The 19,668-nt window shown below is 38.0% G+C and overlaps 1 protein-coding gene across 2 annotated transcripts; it reads right to left on the bottom strand.

Moving 5' to 3' along the window:
- Positions 1-4,851: 4,851 nt before the first annotated feature.
- On the bottom strand, positions 4,852-19,214 carry AGA (aspartylglucosaminidase). 2 transcript variants are annotated; one of them, XM_027456401.3, is made up of 9 exons: positions 18,905-19,214; positions 17,008-17,161; positions 16,264-16,376; positions 14,247-14,359; positions 13,252-13,363; positions 11,123-11,198; positions 10,188-10,295; positions 8,028-8,161; positions 4,852-7,191 (listed from the first exon to the last, which is right to left on the bottom strand). In XM_027456401.3, exons 1-9 carry the CDS (start codon positions 19,197-19,199, stop codon positions 7,091-7,093), a joined length of 1,206 nt encoding a protein of 401 aa, XP_027312202.1. In that variant the 5' UTR covers positions 19,200-19,214; the 3' UTR covers positions 4,852-7,090. The 2 variants fall into 2 exon arrangements, with proteins under 2 accessions (XP_027312202.1, XP_027312203.1); XM_027456402.3 differs by lacking the exon at positions 18,905-19,214 and adding an exon at positions 18,533-18,837.
- Between the last annotated feature and the right edge of the window lie 454 nt (positions 19,215-19,668).

The following is a 19,668-nucleotide window of genomic DNA, read 5'->3' as shown; positions in this document are numbered from 1 at the left end:
CTACAAGGCAAAGCATAATGCTTAAATGAGACATCAATTGACATACTACAAATATTTAAGACCAATCAAAGGTACATCCACGGTAATTAGAAACTACAGTTGGAATATTTATGTGACATTTGTACTTAGAATATAGTGACACACTACATTGTTTTTGTACAACTTTATGTAAGATCAAATTTCTTAACTCTGAGAGACTTGATTTTTCAAATTAAGTTAGAGTTGTAAATCTATCGCTGAACTCAATTGAAGATGGTATCTTAGCTCAGCTAAGCACATTGGAACTTGTCTCCTGCTTAAACGTCTTTGTGATTCAGTAACCATACACCCCTGTGACAGAAACCCGAGAGACCAATACAGCAGTCAGCCCAAAACACAGTAGCTTAACACAAAGCACATCTCGCAGTGACTTTCAATTAGTCAGTCAAGAATTCATTGTGCTCTCATTTTCACAAAAGCACTGTAGTAATCCCACCTGCTCTGAAGTATGACATCTGTAGTTGCACAACCTCCTCATGGGAAATTCAAGTTCCTATTTTAACCAAGAGAAGGCCCTCAAAATAAATATTGGAGATTGCACTTTCCCATCCTGAAGATGGGAAAGTGATGTTAAAGAATTAACTGTTTACAAGACAGAAGAGAATATTAGAAACACGAGCCTGTTGATGATATTCTCCCTGAAGTAATGGAAACCTGGTATATAAATCCCCTGATTTCTCACTTCTTTTGCTGAATTTTACTGGGAGCGAATGGTAAAGATGGGCATCTAGCTTGAGGGCTCATGTATGAAATCTACTGCAATCTGCAGGTAAGTTTTGAAGAGTCTGCTTTTGCCAATTTAAGTATGTGCTGTCACCAGCTGAATAACTTCCTGCATTGCTCAGTCCCTTGCCGCATACTCCTGCAGTCTACCTTGTATTGATATTAGCAGCTGGGTGGCGGTCTACTAAAACAGAACAGTTTGCTTACCCGCACTCTGAGAAAAAGGAAAAAAAAAAAAAGGGTTAGTTTTCAGCCAGACCAGAAGATTGATCCCTTTTGCAGACCTGCATAATCATCAAAACCAACCGCATAACTGGACAAGAGAATGTACTTTGGAGGATGCAGGTAGTACCACCCCTTCAGGTGCAGCAAAATGTTTATCCAACTGAAACCACACTCCAGGGATGGACAAAGCTAATAACATAACCTTGTCTTCAGCACTTTATTAGCTAATCATTCTCTATTCAGTGTATTTTGATGGATTTTATTACCACCACTGTGGCAATGTGCCTAGAAGCACACGAAGAAATGAGGATGGTATTCTGTACATACCTGAGGGCTTTGATACATACTCCTCCAGCAAACAGCTACAGTCAAATTGCCCTGGAGCTGTTTGCTACAGCACTTTGATCTGAAGTTATGAACCTTACAGCAGAACCAATGGAACAGGATGCAGGCATCTGCTATTGTCAGCACAAAGTGCAGAGAGAAGTCAGAGAAGTTAGACAGCTGGATCTGGCATGAAGACTTTGGGGTGTGCATGCACTCTGGTCTGCCAGTCCTGGTACAGGAACAATAATCTTCAGAAAAGAGATACAGAAGACAGGTAGGAGGATAACATCGCAGAAGGCTGTTTGTTAACATCCTGAAACCCATGCAGCTGTGATATTACCAGCCTGAAGTCCCATTTTGTGGAGCTGTCACTTTCACTAAACAGCAAAACTGAAGTTCTCATAATCATTGCCAATAAGCAAGATCATAGGACTTCTCATGTTGACAGGTTCATAATGGCAGAAGATTGAATTTAAGCAGAGTTTATTAATACTGCAGCTACTCCAATATATTCTTTTTCTACTTCAGACCATATAAATCAAGTCTTCAGTAACAATCAAATTAACAAAACACACTTGACTGCGTATGAATTAGACTGTTTATAATACTTTTAACATTTGCCCTTTTAATCTGCAATGCTTTAATCTATTACTGTAAAAATTTCAGAAAAAATCTTACATAAAAATTGATTACACAACAAAAAGTAGAAAACTATTCCATGTTGCTCCTCAATGCTCAGAAAGAGTGCTGTAGATAAAAATACTGATTTATGGAAAGTTTTAGTTGCTTTACACTTTTCTATGTATCAGTCTGCCAACCAAACCTCCATCCTCACTGATGATCTATTACAACTTGCCTTGGAATTTTTCCTCATAATGATGAGTGTCCAGGATCAGTTTTAAGCTAGCAACACAATCATTTTTATTTTCAGATAGCCTGTCACATCGTACTCTCTAAAGAACCACATAAAGCAACTGCTTGTGAACAATAAGCGTTCATGACCTAGCTAAAGTATAACCTGAAATCTGTAGTATTGCAATAGTGCAATCTATTGTGATACTGCTTCTCAATTGTAAGAGCTTCTCCCTCAATAATTTATCACCAAATAAAATTCCAGCTGAAGTGTACATTGGAGTCTGCCTGGAAAGTATACAGCAGTGTTACAAAAGAGATCATCACTTCTGAACAATAAAAAGCCCTAATATTTACAACACAACTATTTTTGCAAAACTTTACTTCCGAAGAATCAAAAACTTAAATTTCAAAAGATTTTTTCCCTATCCTATTAGGAAAACATAAATGAATGAGACCACTAGCAAGAGAAAAACCCTCATCTACTGGCACACTTTGAAGTTGATACTGTTCTTATTTCACATACCGCTACCTGTCACTGTAAATATATCAGTTAATCACAACAAAAGAGAGTGTATTGTACCAGCCAGCAGGTGTATTTACCTCTGCTTATTCAAACTGTCTAGGGAAAACAAAAGAACACAAAACCACAGCAAATATTGTTAAATACACAAACATCTGTAAGTGTTTGCTGCTTGACTCAGCAGCTCAAAGAATAACAACACAAGTCATATATAAAACCCAGAGATTCTACCACATCTCCGTGGTCATTTCAGTACTGTTATTTTCCTTTAAACTTAATGGAACTTATGTGGAGGAAATTATGTGGAGGAATGAACAGGCCCCCTAGTGAGAACATTTGTAGTTCAACGCTTACTCTATAGCTATAATACAGAAGCGATGCATTAGAATAAACTTAACTTTTTCACCGATGTTCCCCCCCCCCCCCGCCACAGACTACAGTTATGTGCAGTGAAATCCTGCACCCATTGTTTCAAAAGTAGGATAAACAAGGTTGCTAAACAGTCACAACAGTCATTCAGTAGCAAAAGCCAAACAAATGCTAATAGAAAAATTTCTCAGTTAAAAAGCAAATCAGCACCACTGTAGTTTCTTCACCTTAAAGACATAAAAGATTCACTCCAATTCATATAATATTATTTGTAGTTTCTATTTCAAAGTCCAACCTTGATGTCTTTGAAAATCTGCGTAACTCCCTATTGAGGCAGTTCCAGATGAAAGGAAGCATTTCAATGGCAATCTACAGTGAAATGACAAGTTTTCTTCAATAAAGGCATACAAAACATTGTCAGAGTTCATATAGTTTTTTATTAATGAAAAATTCAGTGCCATGGAAAAACATGTCACAGTTAGATTTAGGAGCCAGACCACATAGCGAAGAAATTCTTTATTTGTCTACATTAAATAATTCCCTAAGAAATTTTAGAAACAAAAATTAGAGGCTAAGGTACTTAGCAGGATTCAGAAAACAAAAAAACAACAAAAAAACCACCTTTACGGACAGAATACATTCAACTGTACTAACCTGCAAATTTCATATTCTATATATATTTTTTCCTGTATTTTGTAGTAAGTCAGAAGTGTAAAAAAAACAAACAAAAACTTTCTGATTTCATTTTTTGCAACCACAGAAGAAACTGTCAGAGTTTTTGCCTACTTTTGTCAAGTGTTTGCATATATAAAACCTTTTTTTAAAAAGGAAAAATCACACCTAGTAAGTGTAAGAGAACAGCACTACTATTAAAAACTTAAGAAAATAATCATAAAATATACAAGTTGGGATTGTCCATAACATCAGAACAGTACACTGATAATTTCAATATACTGTCAAATTAACAACATATTCAAATAATTTACACAAACTGTTTCATTTAGAACTAATTCAGCATGACAAAAACAACTTACATTATTAAGCCATATGTATTAATACGCACATCTCATGGAGATAAATTTTATTCTCAGCTGTTGATGAGCTGACTCTACAGTAAGTTAGAATTCTAACTTAGTGACTTAAAATACATTTTTATAGATGTATCTATTTACTCATCTTTTAGCATGTGCAGTCATAACCTTTAGGTGTATATGCTAGTTAGCATACAGTGGCATAAGCACACTAGAAGCTCTCTTGCAAATGAATCCTTCTGGATTCAGCTGCAGTAGTCTGAGACATTATCACTCAGCTGCCAGGACTTAACCTCCTGTGTTCACAACGTACAACATTATCTTCAAAGTAGCAATCATTGAAATTTTATTGATCTGTTTGTATTTGACTGCCTGAATTTACAAGTACAGATGCTGTTCCATTCAATCCATCTGAAGATACAGTAGCCATAGCAGAAGGGTTGTAGGTATGACAGGTACGAAACACCATAAGCCACTTCAGATATACACTGTAAGAGCTCCTTTGAGAAAAGCTTGGTGTGACCTACCTACAGCAAACAATATGCTAGGAGAAAGAGGAGCCAAAGATCCCGTGACAAAAGTGAATCCTCCAAATAAATGACCTTGTTGATGAAGTTCAACAGCAGGCCATTGAAGATGACTACTGTCATTTGAATGTTGCTTTTTTTTTCCCCAGCTCTTACACAGACCAAATTGGAACATAAGGCAACGACCATTCTAAGACACTGTACACAAACATCCAAACAAGCTTACTTATAAAGATACATTATAGCGTGCTTTTATTACCCAAAGATTTTATTCAAGTAGACAAAGGATAATTGAAGTGTTTATGACAAGGTGTAAACATTTTGCCTTTTTTTTCCCCCCTTTTAATTTTTTCCTACCAATCTCAAGTTTAGTAAAGATTCAGTCAACTGATCAGCAAGCCACCATGTTAGGAAAAGTTCAGACAGACCGTTAAACATCTATAAAACAATCCTCAAGATGCCAAAGCGCTGTAATAAATAAAGCCTGTTATCTCCAGACATAGAAGGAAAGTGACAAACGTAGCTTTGTTAGCTATGGATAACTGTCACGCTTTAAGTAAGCAACTGCACCTTTTCAGTGATAATATACTATAGGAAAGGGCAGGCACATGGCATATCCATGACAAGCAAATCACTGTGATTCAGATTTGTAATTTATTTTACACTACAGGAAATCTGTCTAACTTCCCATTACAGTAAACATAATACTCCTTGAAAGCTTGTACTGAAATAGCAGGGATGTATATGGGAATGCGACTCCATCCAAAGGCATTCTCAGCTATTGTGACACAAGTTCTCTCTTGCTTGTCAATCTTTAATTAAGAGTTTGAAATGTTTTCCACTACTCTTCAATACCCTTTTCTTGCTTGCTAGCATTTGCATGTAATTTTCTTTTCAAGAGAAAACCAGGACTAAATCTTAAAAAGACAAACATTCTCAAAATAAGTCTCCCTTGCAGAATCACAGAATAGCTTGGGTTGGAAGGGACCTTAGAGATCACCCAGTTTCAACCCCCTGCCATAGGCAAGGATGCCACCCACTAGATCAGGCTGCCCAGCACCTCATCCAGTGTGGTCTTGAACACCTCCAGGGATGGGGCATCCACAACTTCTCTGGGCAACCTATTCCAGTGCTTCACTGCCCTCTGAATGAATAATTTCCTCCTAACCTCTACTCTAAATCTTCCCTCTTAGTTTTAAACCATTCCCCTTTGTCCTGTCATTGTCTGACTGGGAAAAAAGTTGCTCTCCATCATTTTTTATGTCCCATTTAAATATTGGGAATCTGGAATTATGTCATCCCTGAACCTTCTCTTCTCCAGGCTGAACAGCCACAGCTCAGCCCTTCTTTGTAGGAGAAGTCCTCCAACCCTCTGATAAAGTCTATGGCCCTCCTCCACTCTAACAGCCCCACATCCTTCTTGTGCTGGGGGCCCCAGACCTGGATGCAGAGTTTCAGGTGGGGCTTCACAAGGACAGAGCAGAGGGTGAAAATCACCTTCCTCACCCTGCTGGCCACTCCTCTGTTGATGCAACCCAGGATGCAGTTGGCCTTCTGGGATGCAAGCATGCACTGCTGGCTCATGTTGAGCTTTTCATCCACCAGAACCCCCAAGCCCTTCTCCACAGGGCTGCTCAGTGAGATCTTCTCCCAGTCTCTACTTATGTCTGAGATTGTCCTGACCCAGGTGCATCACCTTGCACCCAGACTTGTAGAGGCAGAGTCCCTCCTCCCTCCTGCCCTTTATTCCAGATTTCTGCTAAATACTTTCTTTTAAATGTGAAGGCAAAGTGAAGGTCCAGTTCAATAGCTATTATCCATACCCTTTGATTATTTAGTTCCTAAGAAAACAGACAGACTAGAAGAGCTGTTAGACGAAACAGCTGTTAAACAAAAAAGCTGTTACCCCAAAAGAGCAGGTGACATTTGGTATTACTCCGAAGTATTACTTGATAACTTAGTGGTATTCAGATCTCCAGTTTGTTGAGTTTGCAAAAGTTTAGGAATTGTGTTGAGAAGTGAGGTAATGTGCACTAAATTCCTGACTTATTGATATGCCTCCCTACAGAGGCCACTTTTCACCCATTTTATTTAGACGTCAATTTTTAAACAGAGACAAATCCCTTATGTTAACTGTGAAAGTATCAGCACTAATTTTGTAGTTATATCCACTTTCCTGATACACCGCAGAGTCCATTTTCAAAAATCTTGTCCTAGATTAAAGTACTGTTTACAATAATTTAGAGTCAATGTACCAAGTAATTAGGATAGAAAGCTACAGCACTACACAGAGCTATAATAAAGCAGAACACAATAAAAACAGTGAAGTAATATCTTCAACATCAACATTATCTTTGTACTTGTTCACATGATTATGGAACAGTGAATAAAAAAAACAAGAATTTTGAAAGTAACACCTGCAGAACCTTAGCATTCTCCCCCTCTAAGTTTAGATGTCAAGAAGACAAAAGAAATTAAATGCAATCTACTACTTGCTCAGCTGCCTGACTTAGCAAAGGGTTATAAACCATGAAGTGAAACTGAGTGAATCCTGGAATTTTGTTACATGCAGCACCTAGGAAAGAAAGAAAAAAAGTGTAACTTGCTACATTTAGGATTAGTGCCTTTGTTAGTGTGCTTTATCATCTAAAGATGCAGTTTTTACTGCTACCATGTTGTAATTATTCTTTTAGAATGTTTAACCGAAGACATCTTGAAAATATTTATTTTTAAAGTAAAAAAACAGTGCTACTGACTACTGTATAACTCAAAACAGTACCATAAATTAGGAAAATCTCTCTCTTTCAATCCTGATTAACTTAATGAGTTCCTCCAAATCTAATCTCTTAAAACACAGAGTTATGCGAAATAAAAGATCAAAGAAGAACAATAAGTAGTCTAACTAAATAAGCTAGGTTGATTAGCAAATTGTATTTGCTAGTGATCTGAGAGTTCGGAAATGAGATGCCTGGCACAATGACTGATCTTGAACTGCTTTGAAGCTATACTTACCAGACACATTCTCCCTGCCTTATGCCATATCTAGGGGAAGCATAAGCATTTGTATTTAAAAAAAAAAAAAATCTTCGAGATAATAATACACAATCCAGGAGAACACGTAAAGGTAGAAAAAAACAAAAGCATTTACAAAGTTCTACATACATTTTGTGAAAGTCTAAGACATTCAAATGCAGAGGTAAAATTAAAATCTTAATTCCACACTAGGACAGCTGCCCTGAAAACCGCCATTTGATATTATGAATTTTCATACTGCTGTACTGAATTGAATTGAATTTGAAAGTAACACCTGCAGAATTAAAGACTGGTGCTGTAAAGTCCACCTTCATGTTCTATTTCTGAGACCTACCTAGGTAGGGTCAACAGAATTGGCCTGTTGAGCAAAATACATACCATAACTTCCGGTTGTATTGGCACATATAACGGCACCAAAGAACTCTGGAACATACTTCTGGATTCTGGAAATAACTTTCTGACAGGCTACTGTCGGGTCCATTCCCATCCTCATATACTCTACAGCTTGATAGCTAAAAGCAAACAACCAAAAACAGACACACATTCCCACATCCAGTTAGCCATACTTAGGTTACGTATTCAATTGAGATCAAGATTTCTTTGAGTAATGCAAACATAATACACAACCTTTAGCCAAACTTCATATTGGAACTTATGCAATTCTACGTAAAATGTAATTAGAAGCAGCACTAAAAGGGACTGCAAGATGTCATCTACACCATCAACGATTCTAAGGCAATAGAACAACTCTGATCATTTGCAGAAGAGGCTAAACCACGCATCAGTTAAACAACTGCAAAGAATCAGCTGAAGAGTCACTGGCTTTGTCATTGAATGACTAAGTTTGACATTAGAATTTGTTACTAGTTTTCATGAAGACATGTATTGAGGTAGTTTTTTTTTTGTTGTTGTTTGTTTGTTTGTTTTTTAAGAAAATTGACCTCCAAAATTACTCTCCTACTATTGATTCTAGTATGCATTAAAAATATATATATTTTAGGGGAAAAAAATACAAGTTTCAGAAAAACTCAAAGTTAACAGAATTTGTTTCATAAATATGTTTTGATCATGATTTTAAGCCACTAAAATTTTTTACAAGATGTTTTTTAAAAAAATATCTTACTCTAAATGCAAAAGAACCAAAATGACTTCACGGTATCATTAGAAAAACAACGTGCAATGTTTGAGATATATCACTTGCATTTCCAAAATATCCTCAGAAGGGAAAAACAAACAAACAAGCAACCTTTTGTTGTCATTTACTTTCAGAAACAGAAGATTAAAAGACAATGCATAATTTAGTTAGAAGCAAACAATGTTTTGTTTTGATGAAAGATACATAAAGACCTCAACTTGCTACACTAACACTCATCTACAGATAGCATTAACTATGATGTTATCAAAGTGACTCAGAAGAGAACTTTTCTTGCATTTTCTGACACCCTACTACCCTTGATTTTTCATGCTGATCAGTTATATGTAGATGACTTGAACCTTTCTATCTGAATACAAAGCTGTATTTCATAGTGTCCAGTAATCAAAAACTGAGCTAAGATGTTACTATTCCAAAAAAGGTGGTCAGAAAACATTAGCAATTTCGCCCTTCAGTTGACAGTTCCAGACTTCTTGCAGGTCAATTTATTTTTTTGAGAATGCTTTTTTTTTTTTCCATTTGAGAATATCTAAATAGTATGGAATTAAGAATGTCTGATCTGTAAGTAACCTGTGATCAACCATCTAGTCTAAATTGTTTTGTAGAACCAGCTGGTGAAAACACAAAATGCTTACAACCAAATCCTTCAAGCTGCTAAACAGCAATGTAAGTTTTTACCAATTAACTTCATAATGGAACCCAACTCAGTACTATTGCCAGTACCCAATTCCTCAGAATAATTCACGAAGTTGTCAGTTGCTTTTTATTTCAGGACTGGTCTGCAATAACTTCACACTCATTAAGGATTGTAACTTTTATATATACACATCTGCTAGCAGGCATTTATAACTACCAGAGTTTTAGAAGAAGTACTTGAGTAATGTGAAGGCCACTACTTTAGATTCCTTCAAGCATCAGTACTCATTATGTACAGTACAGACTTCCATAAAGCATTTCTTTTGAAACTGACCCACAAGAATGACAGTCAAGACTCAGCGATGAAAACAGACACATTTAACAGTTTATACAACGGCAATGACAGCACTAAAACATCTCTCAGTTTCAAATTAGATACCAATTTCATTAAGATTGTTACAGTGACTCTTCTGTTAAAGAGCGCGCACATTGGTAATATACTCATTACTGCTGTCTGTTTGCTCTCAGCTTGGCAGTATTAATGGGATCTCTCATTAAGGTACTTAAGCAGTCACTTCTTTTAAGACAGCTTGTAACGATGACTTGATTTTGCTACTGTTCTTTTCCCTTCTATTCCTTCCTCTCCCACTTCAACCACCAGGAAGTCAGATCATCTTTCAATCAATTACTTCATTTGCTGAGTTCAGTTTTGCTAGAGAAAGCTAGCAAAGTCTGCACTAAGGACAAACCTGGGTAAGAAGCGCATCATGATGTCACCATCCCCAGTGGCTGCAGCTCCTCCAGCTGTACTATCAGCATAGGATCCTGCTCCTGCTATTGGAGAGTCTCCTACACGACTGTAGTGAACAATGAAGAAAAAAGTAATTCTATGAAAAAATTGAAAACTTTATTTACTAATGCCAGTGAGATTGCATTAACGTAACAGCTCTTGGCCCAATATCAGCAAGTTCTTACAACTTGGGCACACTTCTAACTTTGTCAGCCTTATCACCTCCAGCAGGGTTAATGCTAAACCCACAGAAGAACAGATAAAAAGGTCACTCCACGGTAATCAGAAGTGGTCTGTGATAACCTGACTGACCTAAGGCTTAATCCCACCTTCATTGTGAACCTCTTTGTTATTATACCTGCTATATGGCAGTAAGGCTTAGCCAGTGGGCAACAGTAAACAGCTGGGGATATCATTGTGTTCAGTTACTCTTGCTAAATACAGAAATTGTCTGAATTAGTTGACAGACAAAATTCCTAACTGCAGAGAAAAGCAAACAAATAAACAAAAAAATCAAAGACAAAACATAGGCCTGGGGCTCTGATTCTACATACATCTCTTTGGAGACTGTGCACCTTTCCAAAATGCTCACTTGTCTCTTGTGAGGTTAATTATAAGGCAAGGCATCAACGTGACTTTTTTTTTTTTGTCTGTCTGTACACTGAATTAAGCCATCTGAAAAGCAATCATTCCCTCAAATAAACCCAACTCATCCTACAACTACATCAGTTTCTTAGTATTGGATTTATTGCAGCCCAGAAATAACCAAGGCCATTTTCTGATCCTCACCCTCTGAAAGATACACTGTTTAACTTTTACATAAGCTTAACATCAGCAATGAAACAGAAAAAAAGCCTTTTTTTTTTTTTTTTTTTCATAAAATCAGATACTAACCCTGGAATTTTGTGGACTCCACCATTAGTAGATGTCCCAGAAGCAACGGTTCCATTCCCACCAATTACAACCATACCTAAAATTTTCAACAGGGATGAAACACACTCAGAAACACTTCTGACAGATTTGTTAAATTGGCACTATGGTTTTCATTAAACAGAACCATGACATCCAGACTACTTAAATTGATGTTATACTGAAAAACAGAAAAATCATACGCTTAATAAGTTTTGTAAAAACAAATTTGGAATCTTTCTGGATGTACTACAGGAGGCCAAAAGGAATCTACATCAGTGACTGACACACCATTTGGACCTGCACATTAGTGCTGTCCAAGCAGCCACTGCCTCTTAATATATGCCCATGTTACTTGGTAGAGAACCAGGACCTAGTGTCACCATATTGGGCACCAGTACCATCAGAACAAAGTTTGGGAATTCTATAAACAGTATTTGATTTGGGGCAGGGGATTGGGGGTGGGAAGGGAGAGTAGAAATCAAGTTAGAAGATGCAGAGTTTGGCAGTTTCTCTGTTTGGCAAAAGTGAAATACAACCTACCAAAGAAACCAGAATTACACAACAGGTAGTCAAATACGTGGACTAGCGTATTTGTTGCTAATTTTGTGCTGATGTGGAAGTAATTGCCTCATATTACAGTAGCTTACATTGACACTTAGGACGTGATTTCAGATCCACTGCTTTTCCACAAGGTGATACTTCACCTCTTTAAGAGAGGGCAAAAATTTTTTTGGCATCAGCTTCAGTATAAAGTGAGAGCCAAGAAGCAGAATTCTAACAGTTGAATTCTGTCTCTCTGTTTTCATTAGGCCACTATCTCTTTCTCAGAGAAAAGTTCTCTGACCAGTGAAATTGGAAAGTAATAGAGGCACTGACTCTATGGCCACCATTATCATCTACAAGAAGACTGGAAGGGCATCAGTTCCTAACAACTTCATAAATGCATCCTGAATGAAGACTCTTCTCAAAATGTCAAGGAGGCATTTCATATAGAAAGCAAACAATGGGGTGAGAGAGCTTGAAGTACAAATACAAGCGCCAACATTTACTACAAAACAGCTTAGGACTACTTAATGATATATCGTGTCCTGAACTGTATTTATCAGACTCCCCTCTCAGCCTGACACTCCACAATTTTAGAGCTTTTGAGAACATATTAAAGACTATACCAGTAAATAAAGCTACCTACCAGCTTCAGAATTTGGTAGGTTGCCTGACTTTCAAAGAACATTGATTTGTTGTGAGTAGGGTGGACTGGAAGTAAACAACAAAGATTCCCCCATGAAGTGACTTGTTAACTCTTGGTGTTGCAAATACTGTCAGGCAGAGAGTTCTGAAACGCTGAGGAAAACCCATCTTAAAACAAAAAGTGTAAGTTTCAAGACTGCAAAGCTTTGAAAGATATGAACCTGTAACTGCTCCAGATTCCACCCCACTCCCTTAACAGTTGCTGTCTTGTCAGGTCTGCTCGTTAACCAGCTGATAGGCTTAGCAATTAAAAGTCCTCAGTCGGTAATCTCTTAGTCTTTGGGACTACTACTGATAACTGTTTTTAAGGACAGCAGTTCCTGTAGAAACGTATTGATTTAGCCAAAAGCTAAGTACAGAAGAAAAATGAAAGTAAGCCTTGTTTTGTAAGTTTAAGGACAATTTGACAAACGCTGCTTTTGGCAACAGGACTCTTTACTCACTTCTTCCACCTTTGGAAAAGCCTTTTAAGTTGGTCTGACAGCTACATAGGAGAGTTGACCTAAGTTAACTATAATCAGAATAAAAATAGTTATTTTTAACCTCGATCAGTTTTCTAAGCATCTGTATCTGCCCAGTCAATTGTGCTAAGGTAGCTGAGGGAGAAGTAGTAAGGCAATAAACAAGTAGCTGAAGTCAAAAGATGAAGCAAGTGGCCATGCAATAAGTGCAGTGGGAAAAAAAACAAAACTACTTTTAGGCACTTGATCCTAACACATAAATTATACAATCTTGAAACTACTATAAACAGAAATGAAACATTATGAAATAAGTTATTGATATCAAATATTTTGTTTTCAACTCAGAATGACTTAATAGGAGAATGAGAAAAAGACAGGTTTAGAGTTACCAAAGGTTGTTACCAATAGTATCATGATTATGAACGTTTCTTTGTGAGATGGTCCATTTTTCGCAAATAACCTTTTCAAGTCGTTTATATGGCCCACATGATTTTGAAGAATCTGGTACCACATTCTGTAATTATATGCATGAATAATGTTATGCTTCATTACAGATAAACCTGTAAACATTACACTCAATACCTATGAACTACTACACAAGTATCACATGCCCAATATTTAAATTATAATACCAATATCCTAGAAATATTTTGTTTGAAGAACATAGATTGACTTCTGGCATTACATGGTAAGAAGGTTGTATTAATACACAGTTATGTTCATCAAATTAAAGATTCTCGTTTGCTTAACAGACTGATCAAAAAAGTTCATTTTTCAGCAAAATTAAGAAAATTTTAAAGCTTAAAAAAAAAGGATGAATCGAATCTGCTTTAATAGTGTCAAGATATTTTCCCCAGTTGAAAAGGAGAATATGTATTGAATTAAAGTGGCTCGGCAATACAGCATTTTAGATGCAAGAAATAATGGAGACAACGTACAAATATGCAAACCCACAACACCTATACCAAAACCAAACCCACCACAACAGGCAATGTTGGATCAGTGTAGTTACCTATGTAATGTGTTCACGGTTCTACATAAAGCCGCTCTATTTAAAAATAGAGCGGCTTTATGTAAAAATTCGTTTCAGGATTTTATACATGCATCAAAAAATACACTCACTGCTTTGTTTAATCTGAGAAATGTCCAAATATGGAGTTAAAAAAAATCCCATATCAAAGCACTATCGCAGAATGTTCAAAACCAGTAAAAATTAAGAAGCAAGACCTAGTCACATACTCTTCCTGAGTCTACCAGGTTTGTTCTGCGCATTAAGCAGAATACTTGCAACACTTCCTCACTTGCAAAGCAAAACTTCAATATAAGCTGGAAAAGACACAACATTGCATTAATGGCTTTCTAATCCTCCCCCCTTCACCACAACCACTGCACTGTACCTTCCAGTAGTTTGGCTGACAGCTTTGATTAAGCCACTTTGAATATATCGAAAGAGATTTTGGGGTAGTTAAATCTTCATATGGAAACCCCATGCGTACAGCAAACAGGGAGGCTTTGAAAACAACAACAAAATCAAAACCATTATTTTATTTGTGTTTTTATATATTTTATGAAAATGCATACATGTAACTTTATCTATGGTTCAATGAATTCTACATCCTCTTTAGGAATGAGAATTTCTTTGGAGAATGATACCAGCCATTATAGTGAGGTACTACTGCAATAAATTCTCCCTTCACGGATGAAGATCAAATTTCCTCAATTCACTACAGCTATGTTAACAGGTATAAGTTTCAGCATTGAAAGACAGAAAAATTCAACTTTGAAAAAAAATATCAGATAGACACAAATAATCTGGAACACAAGTAGCCTGAGCTGTGTGCATGACAAAAATATTAAAATGAAAACAAATACTATATTTACTTAAAAAGCTAGTCTTTTATGAAATATGAGCAATAGCCAGTGGCACAATATTTAATACTAGAACACTGATATGTGTAGAAATCCATAGAGCAGCTTAAAACGTATTACACTTCTTCCTTGCACCTTTAAAATTGACTGCTCCCTTGTTTTGGAAATTAATACAGTAAGTAACAAGGGAGCAAAACAAATACCAACACAGGTAATGGAACAATGCTGCAATTCTTTCTTAAGAAAAAGGAAAAAAAGGCTGTTAGTTAGGGAAAGGATATTGAAACAGAAGATCAACTGTTCTCTCATTTTATTTGTAGATAACTTTGATGTCACTTAGTAACAGATATTGTTGCTAGATTTAGATACTTCAACAATTTATATTACCAATCCTTGATAGACAAATAACATCACTTTAACACAGATCTGAACAGGCTTCTCCAGTCCAGACATTAAGAAAAGCCTTCAATTATTTCTGGACAGCTTTTCCATGTTTTTCCTGAAAACAGATGCAATTAAAGTCTCTGCACTCAGAGTGAAGGTAAACTGGCATCTTCAATGAAGCATACTTATGTTCCCATTTCTAAAAGAGCAGATTTTTTTGAGATAAAACTGTGAAAGGATGACTGACAAACATGCGCAACCACAACTTTGGAAGCCTTGTTTATATTCCAGGAAGCAGAGTTGTTTGTTTTTACTCTCTGAACTTTTTTTTACTTGGATATTGGTCTAAGCATTGCTAGGACAAAAAGGGAAAAGGTCAGACATAATGTGATTATGAAACTTTCTCATCTACTGGGGACAGACCTGCAAATTTCTCAGATGAAAACCAAAATATCCCTCCTGTCCTGTAATTATTCTGCACTGAACGCAACTCACCAGACTCAAAAATTCTTAATGGTGAGTCAACTAACCTAACTCGTATGCCTCCCTGAAATGTACATCTCTTTTGAAATTAGTATTATTCTAACAGCAACAGATGACATTGTAAAAGCTTAATCATTCCTCAGGTTTGCTATTGCTTTTTTATGGCACCTAGGAGCACAGCTCCAATGTGAATTTTTACATCAAAGTCTTCATTAATATTTTAAAAACTGTGAAATACAGTAATTGTGCTTAATATATATTAAAACAGTAATATGTAACAGTAGCATCTTAATTCTGTCATTCTTTAGACAATGTTACTCCATGCTTTTAAATGCAATATTTGCATTTAACAGCTTCAGATTCTATAGTATCTTGCATCAAATAATTGTTAATATCTGTTATCAGTGTTATTAGCAAAGCCTTGGAAATACAAGCTTATATTTGCAGTTAAATTGGTGGAAAGACTGCAAGACTGTATTTATCTTTTCATGTGGAAATAATAGAATAAAACCTAATTCATACACATATAATAATATAGTAAACACTTATAATTTATTTTATTAGATTCACTTGATTGTCAGGGAATCCCTCCACCCATATTACCAACATTAATGAATGACAGATTTTGTTACAGCAGAAGAGTCTAAGACATGGAAGTAGTAAAAAGAATAAAATTACCTGACTCTCCCACTAATAATGTATGCTTAGTGTGCTCAATGACCTTTCGTGCTACACCAATTGCATTTTTGACTCGTCTGAGATCTGCAACTGCCCCAACTTCCATAGTGTTCCTGGAAACAGAAATATTTAGAACTTATTAGAAAATACAATAATATTTGCACAACTTTTATTAGACAAAATCTATTCTCATCTAAGTTTGAAAGCCTGCTGCTTTAATATATTGCTTTAATTGTTTATGCCATAGGCAGGTGGCATCACGCTAGTAGGTAAAAACGTTATACATATATTGTTTTCTTGCACAGGTTGGGCATGTTGCTCAAGTAACAATAATTCCATACATAATATTTTTGAGCAATTATCTTGCTACGTAAGCTCTTTACATGAAGTACTTCCAATTATTTTCAAGCAGACAGCTTTAAATAGCAAATAAAGTACAGAAGACAATTGCTACAGAAATGAAATATTTTATGGAACACATCTAAAAGGAAAGCTTACAGTGCTACAAACACTGTGTTCTGCAGCTGCTATATCTAGAGCTGAATTACTGCACTACATGTGAAAAGTCAATAATAAACATAATTAGTTACTCTTCCACCACTTAAGCACGGTTCTCAGTTTCACAAGTCAACAAATAACTTGCCCATAGTCAGCCTTAAGCCAACAAGATCTCCGTAACAAATCTGACATTAAAGTATGCTAAAAATTACAGGGATTGTTCTTTTCTCCACACAGTCTTCTTACCCATCCATAATCATTGCGTCCAGTGTTGTTTCGCCACTTTCATCTGGGCTTCCTCCATATCCCACACTCCCATCACATTGGTCAATCTCACACTGACCACAACCTTTCTCAACTGCATCCAGCTCAGAACCACCCAACTGTAATACTCGCCATGCTGTAATCAACACAAATAATTAAAGGTCACCCGTGAAAACAGACTCCATCACTGCTTTAAGAACGTTGGATACTATGATGATGCACTATAAGTAGATTAAAAAAAAACACATTATTTATAGGTGAAATAAATTAAAAATACAAACATATTCAAAAGAACATAAAGCATTCCTTTTCTAAATGCTGTTTTCCTTGCATATTTAATCACTGTTTCTGACTGAGAAATTAAGCTTCTTTTTTTTTCCTGACTGGGAAAGTATTATCTACCAATAAAGAATTCAACATTTATATATTAATTAACCTCCTCCTCCCAGAACCACCAAGTACTTTATCACTGTCTATTAAAAGCCTTTTGTGGGGGTAAGAAGATAAAGCAGGCTAAGTAAAACTTTTCTCTCAAAATAAAAACGAAGTTGTAACAAGCAACCCTCAAGACTCCCATAAGAGTACTAAGTGTTCAGCTGCAGAATAGAAAGATATAAAACTGGGAGATCTAAAAGATCTGAACCTACATCAGTAACTTCATAAGAGCAAAAAGAAACTTAAATAAGTATGCAAAGAATATTCTGCTCAGTCCTTAGTCTTCTGTTCCTTACCATCTAGCTCATTGTGTAGTTTTGTAAGACATTACAGATGTGCCAAATGTACATGACTTAACCAAACTGGGCCTGAAGGCTTTACGCACATGAAATATTTCACAAGGTTGGACCTGAGGCAAGATTTTCCTAGATGTCTGAGTTTGCTGCCATTGACAGCTGCAATCCTGCCTCCTCCTCCTCCTTGTGCTTGCTCTGGTGCTCTGCCATCTGCCAGACCCAGCAGAGGGACACAGCTCCGCTCCTTTTGGCAGAGGTGAACTATTTACCCTGTCTCAGCCATCTCAAGAAGCCCCATCTTCCCAACACTGCATGCAGTTCCTATTACAATCATTACTGTAAGCAGTCTTAACACATGCTTTCAAAACCTGCAGCACAAAGGCCTTGTAGTTTTCAAGACAGTATTTCAGCTGTGACCTATACAATCCTCTACAGGTAACCCACCTCACTAGCAAGACTTACTAATGAGTTATTTACAACCCAACTATGTTAAAATAACCTATAAGCCTTTTTAAATTGGTATCCACAACTAATTTACGTTGGCAGCATTGCCATAGGCAAACCCGCTTTGACCGTTAATAACACATCACAATACAACAAGCTCCAAAAAATGTAATATTCAGAACCATCTAAATCTTGGGCGAGGTGAATGAATCTCAGAAGGACACCACTAACAACAAATCGCTATTGCTAACCACTGCAGAAGCATAAATCACCGTATCAGCGACATTTTTAATTTAGCTTTTCCACAGACATTTTTTTTTTTTAATTATTACATTTTTTCCCCAACCTTGACCTGCACACCACTCGCTGGCAGGGTCTCAGGGCCCAGCGGCGGAGGCACTCAAAGCTCCGCTGCTCGGCCCCCTCCCCCGGGCACCGCGCCGCCCCCCCACCCATAGGGCGACATTTTGCAGCTCCCCTTCCGGATCGCTCTGACCCTTGACAAGAGCAGGAAGGAGCCGGGCCCCTCAGCAATTTAATGGCCGCATGCTCACAGCTCACCCCGCGGTTTTTTTTTTTTTATTTAAAGCACCCGAAGCCCCCTGGAGCCCCACCAGCCCATCAGCATGGAGGGCGCAGCAGGGGCAGCACCCAGCAGCCACCACTACCCCTCAACGGCGCAGCGCTGCCCCCCGCCGGGGCACCTGTCTCTGTGGCTTTCCTAAACGCCCAGGTGTTGATGACTACGGGCAGGGCGGCGGTGCTGCCCGCCCCACACGAGCCCGCCAGCTGCAGCACGACGAGCAGAAGCTGCGCCACCACCGCCTGCCGCCCGCCCCCGCTGCCTCCCGCTGCCGCCGCCATGGCCGCGCTCCGCCCCATGGGCGCCGCAGGGACGCCGCGGAGGAGGGAGCTGAGGCGGTGCATGCGCCCAGCGCCCGGCCGCGGCGGGGGGAGGCGGTTGCCGGCTGGTGGAGGTTCTCTGAAATGGCCGGGCATGGCATCGGCCCTTCAGGAGAGTGTTTGCGGCAAGGAAGAGCCGCAGGTGTCATCCAGACGGGACCGCGGCTGGCCCAGCGGCGGCCGGGCTGTGGGGCAGTGGGCTGGTGGGCTCGAGAGACTGAGATAAAGCGTGTTCCTCAGCCAACTTCTGAATAAAATGCAATCGCAGCATGTGCTCAGAGGTCCACGAGCATCTCTTTCACATGCCTTCTTGTTAACTTTTATGCTCTTTGTCGAAAGCATCTTGTGACACAGAATTTTCTGTGGATCTACTGTGGCAAATAGTTCATGGACTAGTTGATAATCATAGAATGGCTTGGGTTGGAAGGGACCTCAAAGATTAACTATTTGTAACCCCCCTGCCATAGGCAGGGACACCACCCACTAGATGAAGTTGTCCAGGGCATGCAGCCCGGCCTTGAAGACCTCCAGAGACAGGGCATCCACAACCCCTCTGGGCAACCTC

The sequence above is a fragment of the Anas platyrhynchos genome, chromosome 4 (assembly GCF_047663525.1).
Source record: "Anas platyrhynchos isolate ZD024472 breed Pekin duck chromosome 4, IASCAAS_PekinDuck_T2T, whole genome shotgun sequence".
NCBI classification, from domain to species: Eukaryota; Metazoa; Chordata; class Aves; order Anseriformes; family Anatidae; genus Anas; species Anas platyrhynchos.
This window is presented reverse-complemented; position numbering and strand designations above follow the sequence as displayed.

Bases quoted from the DNA above. Each gene is read 5' to 3' on its own strand.
- AGA (XM_027456401.3), bottom strand. From the start codon at position 19,199: ATGCCCGGCCATTTCAGAGAACCTCCACCAGCCGGCAACCGCCTCCCC. The intron at 16,377-17,007 runs GTAAGAAGACTG...TTCTGTTTCCAG, and splicing joins GACGCAATGATTATGGATGG to GAACACTATGGAAGTTGGGG. The intron at 13,364-14,246 runs GTACAGTGCAGT...ATATAATTACAG, and splicing joins GTCAGCCAAACTACTGGAAG to AATGTGGTACCAGATTCTTC.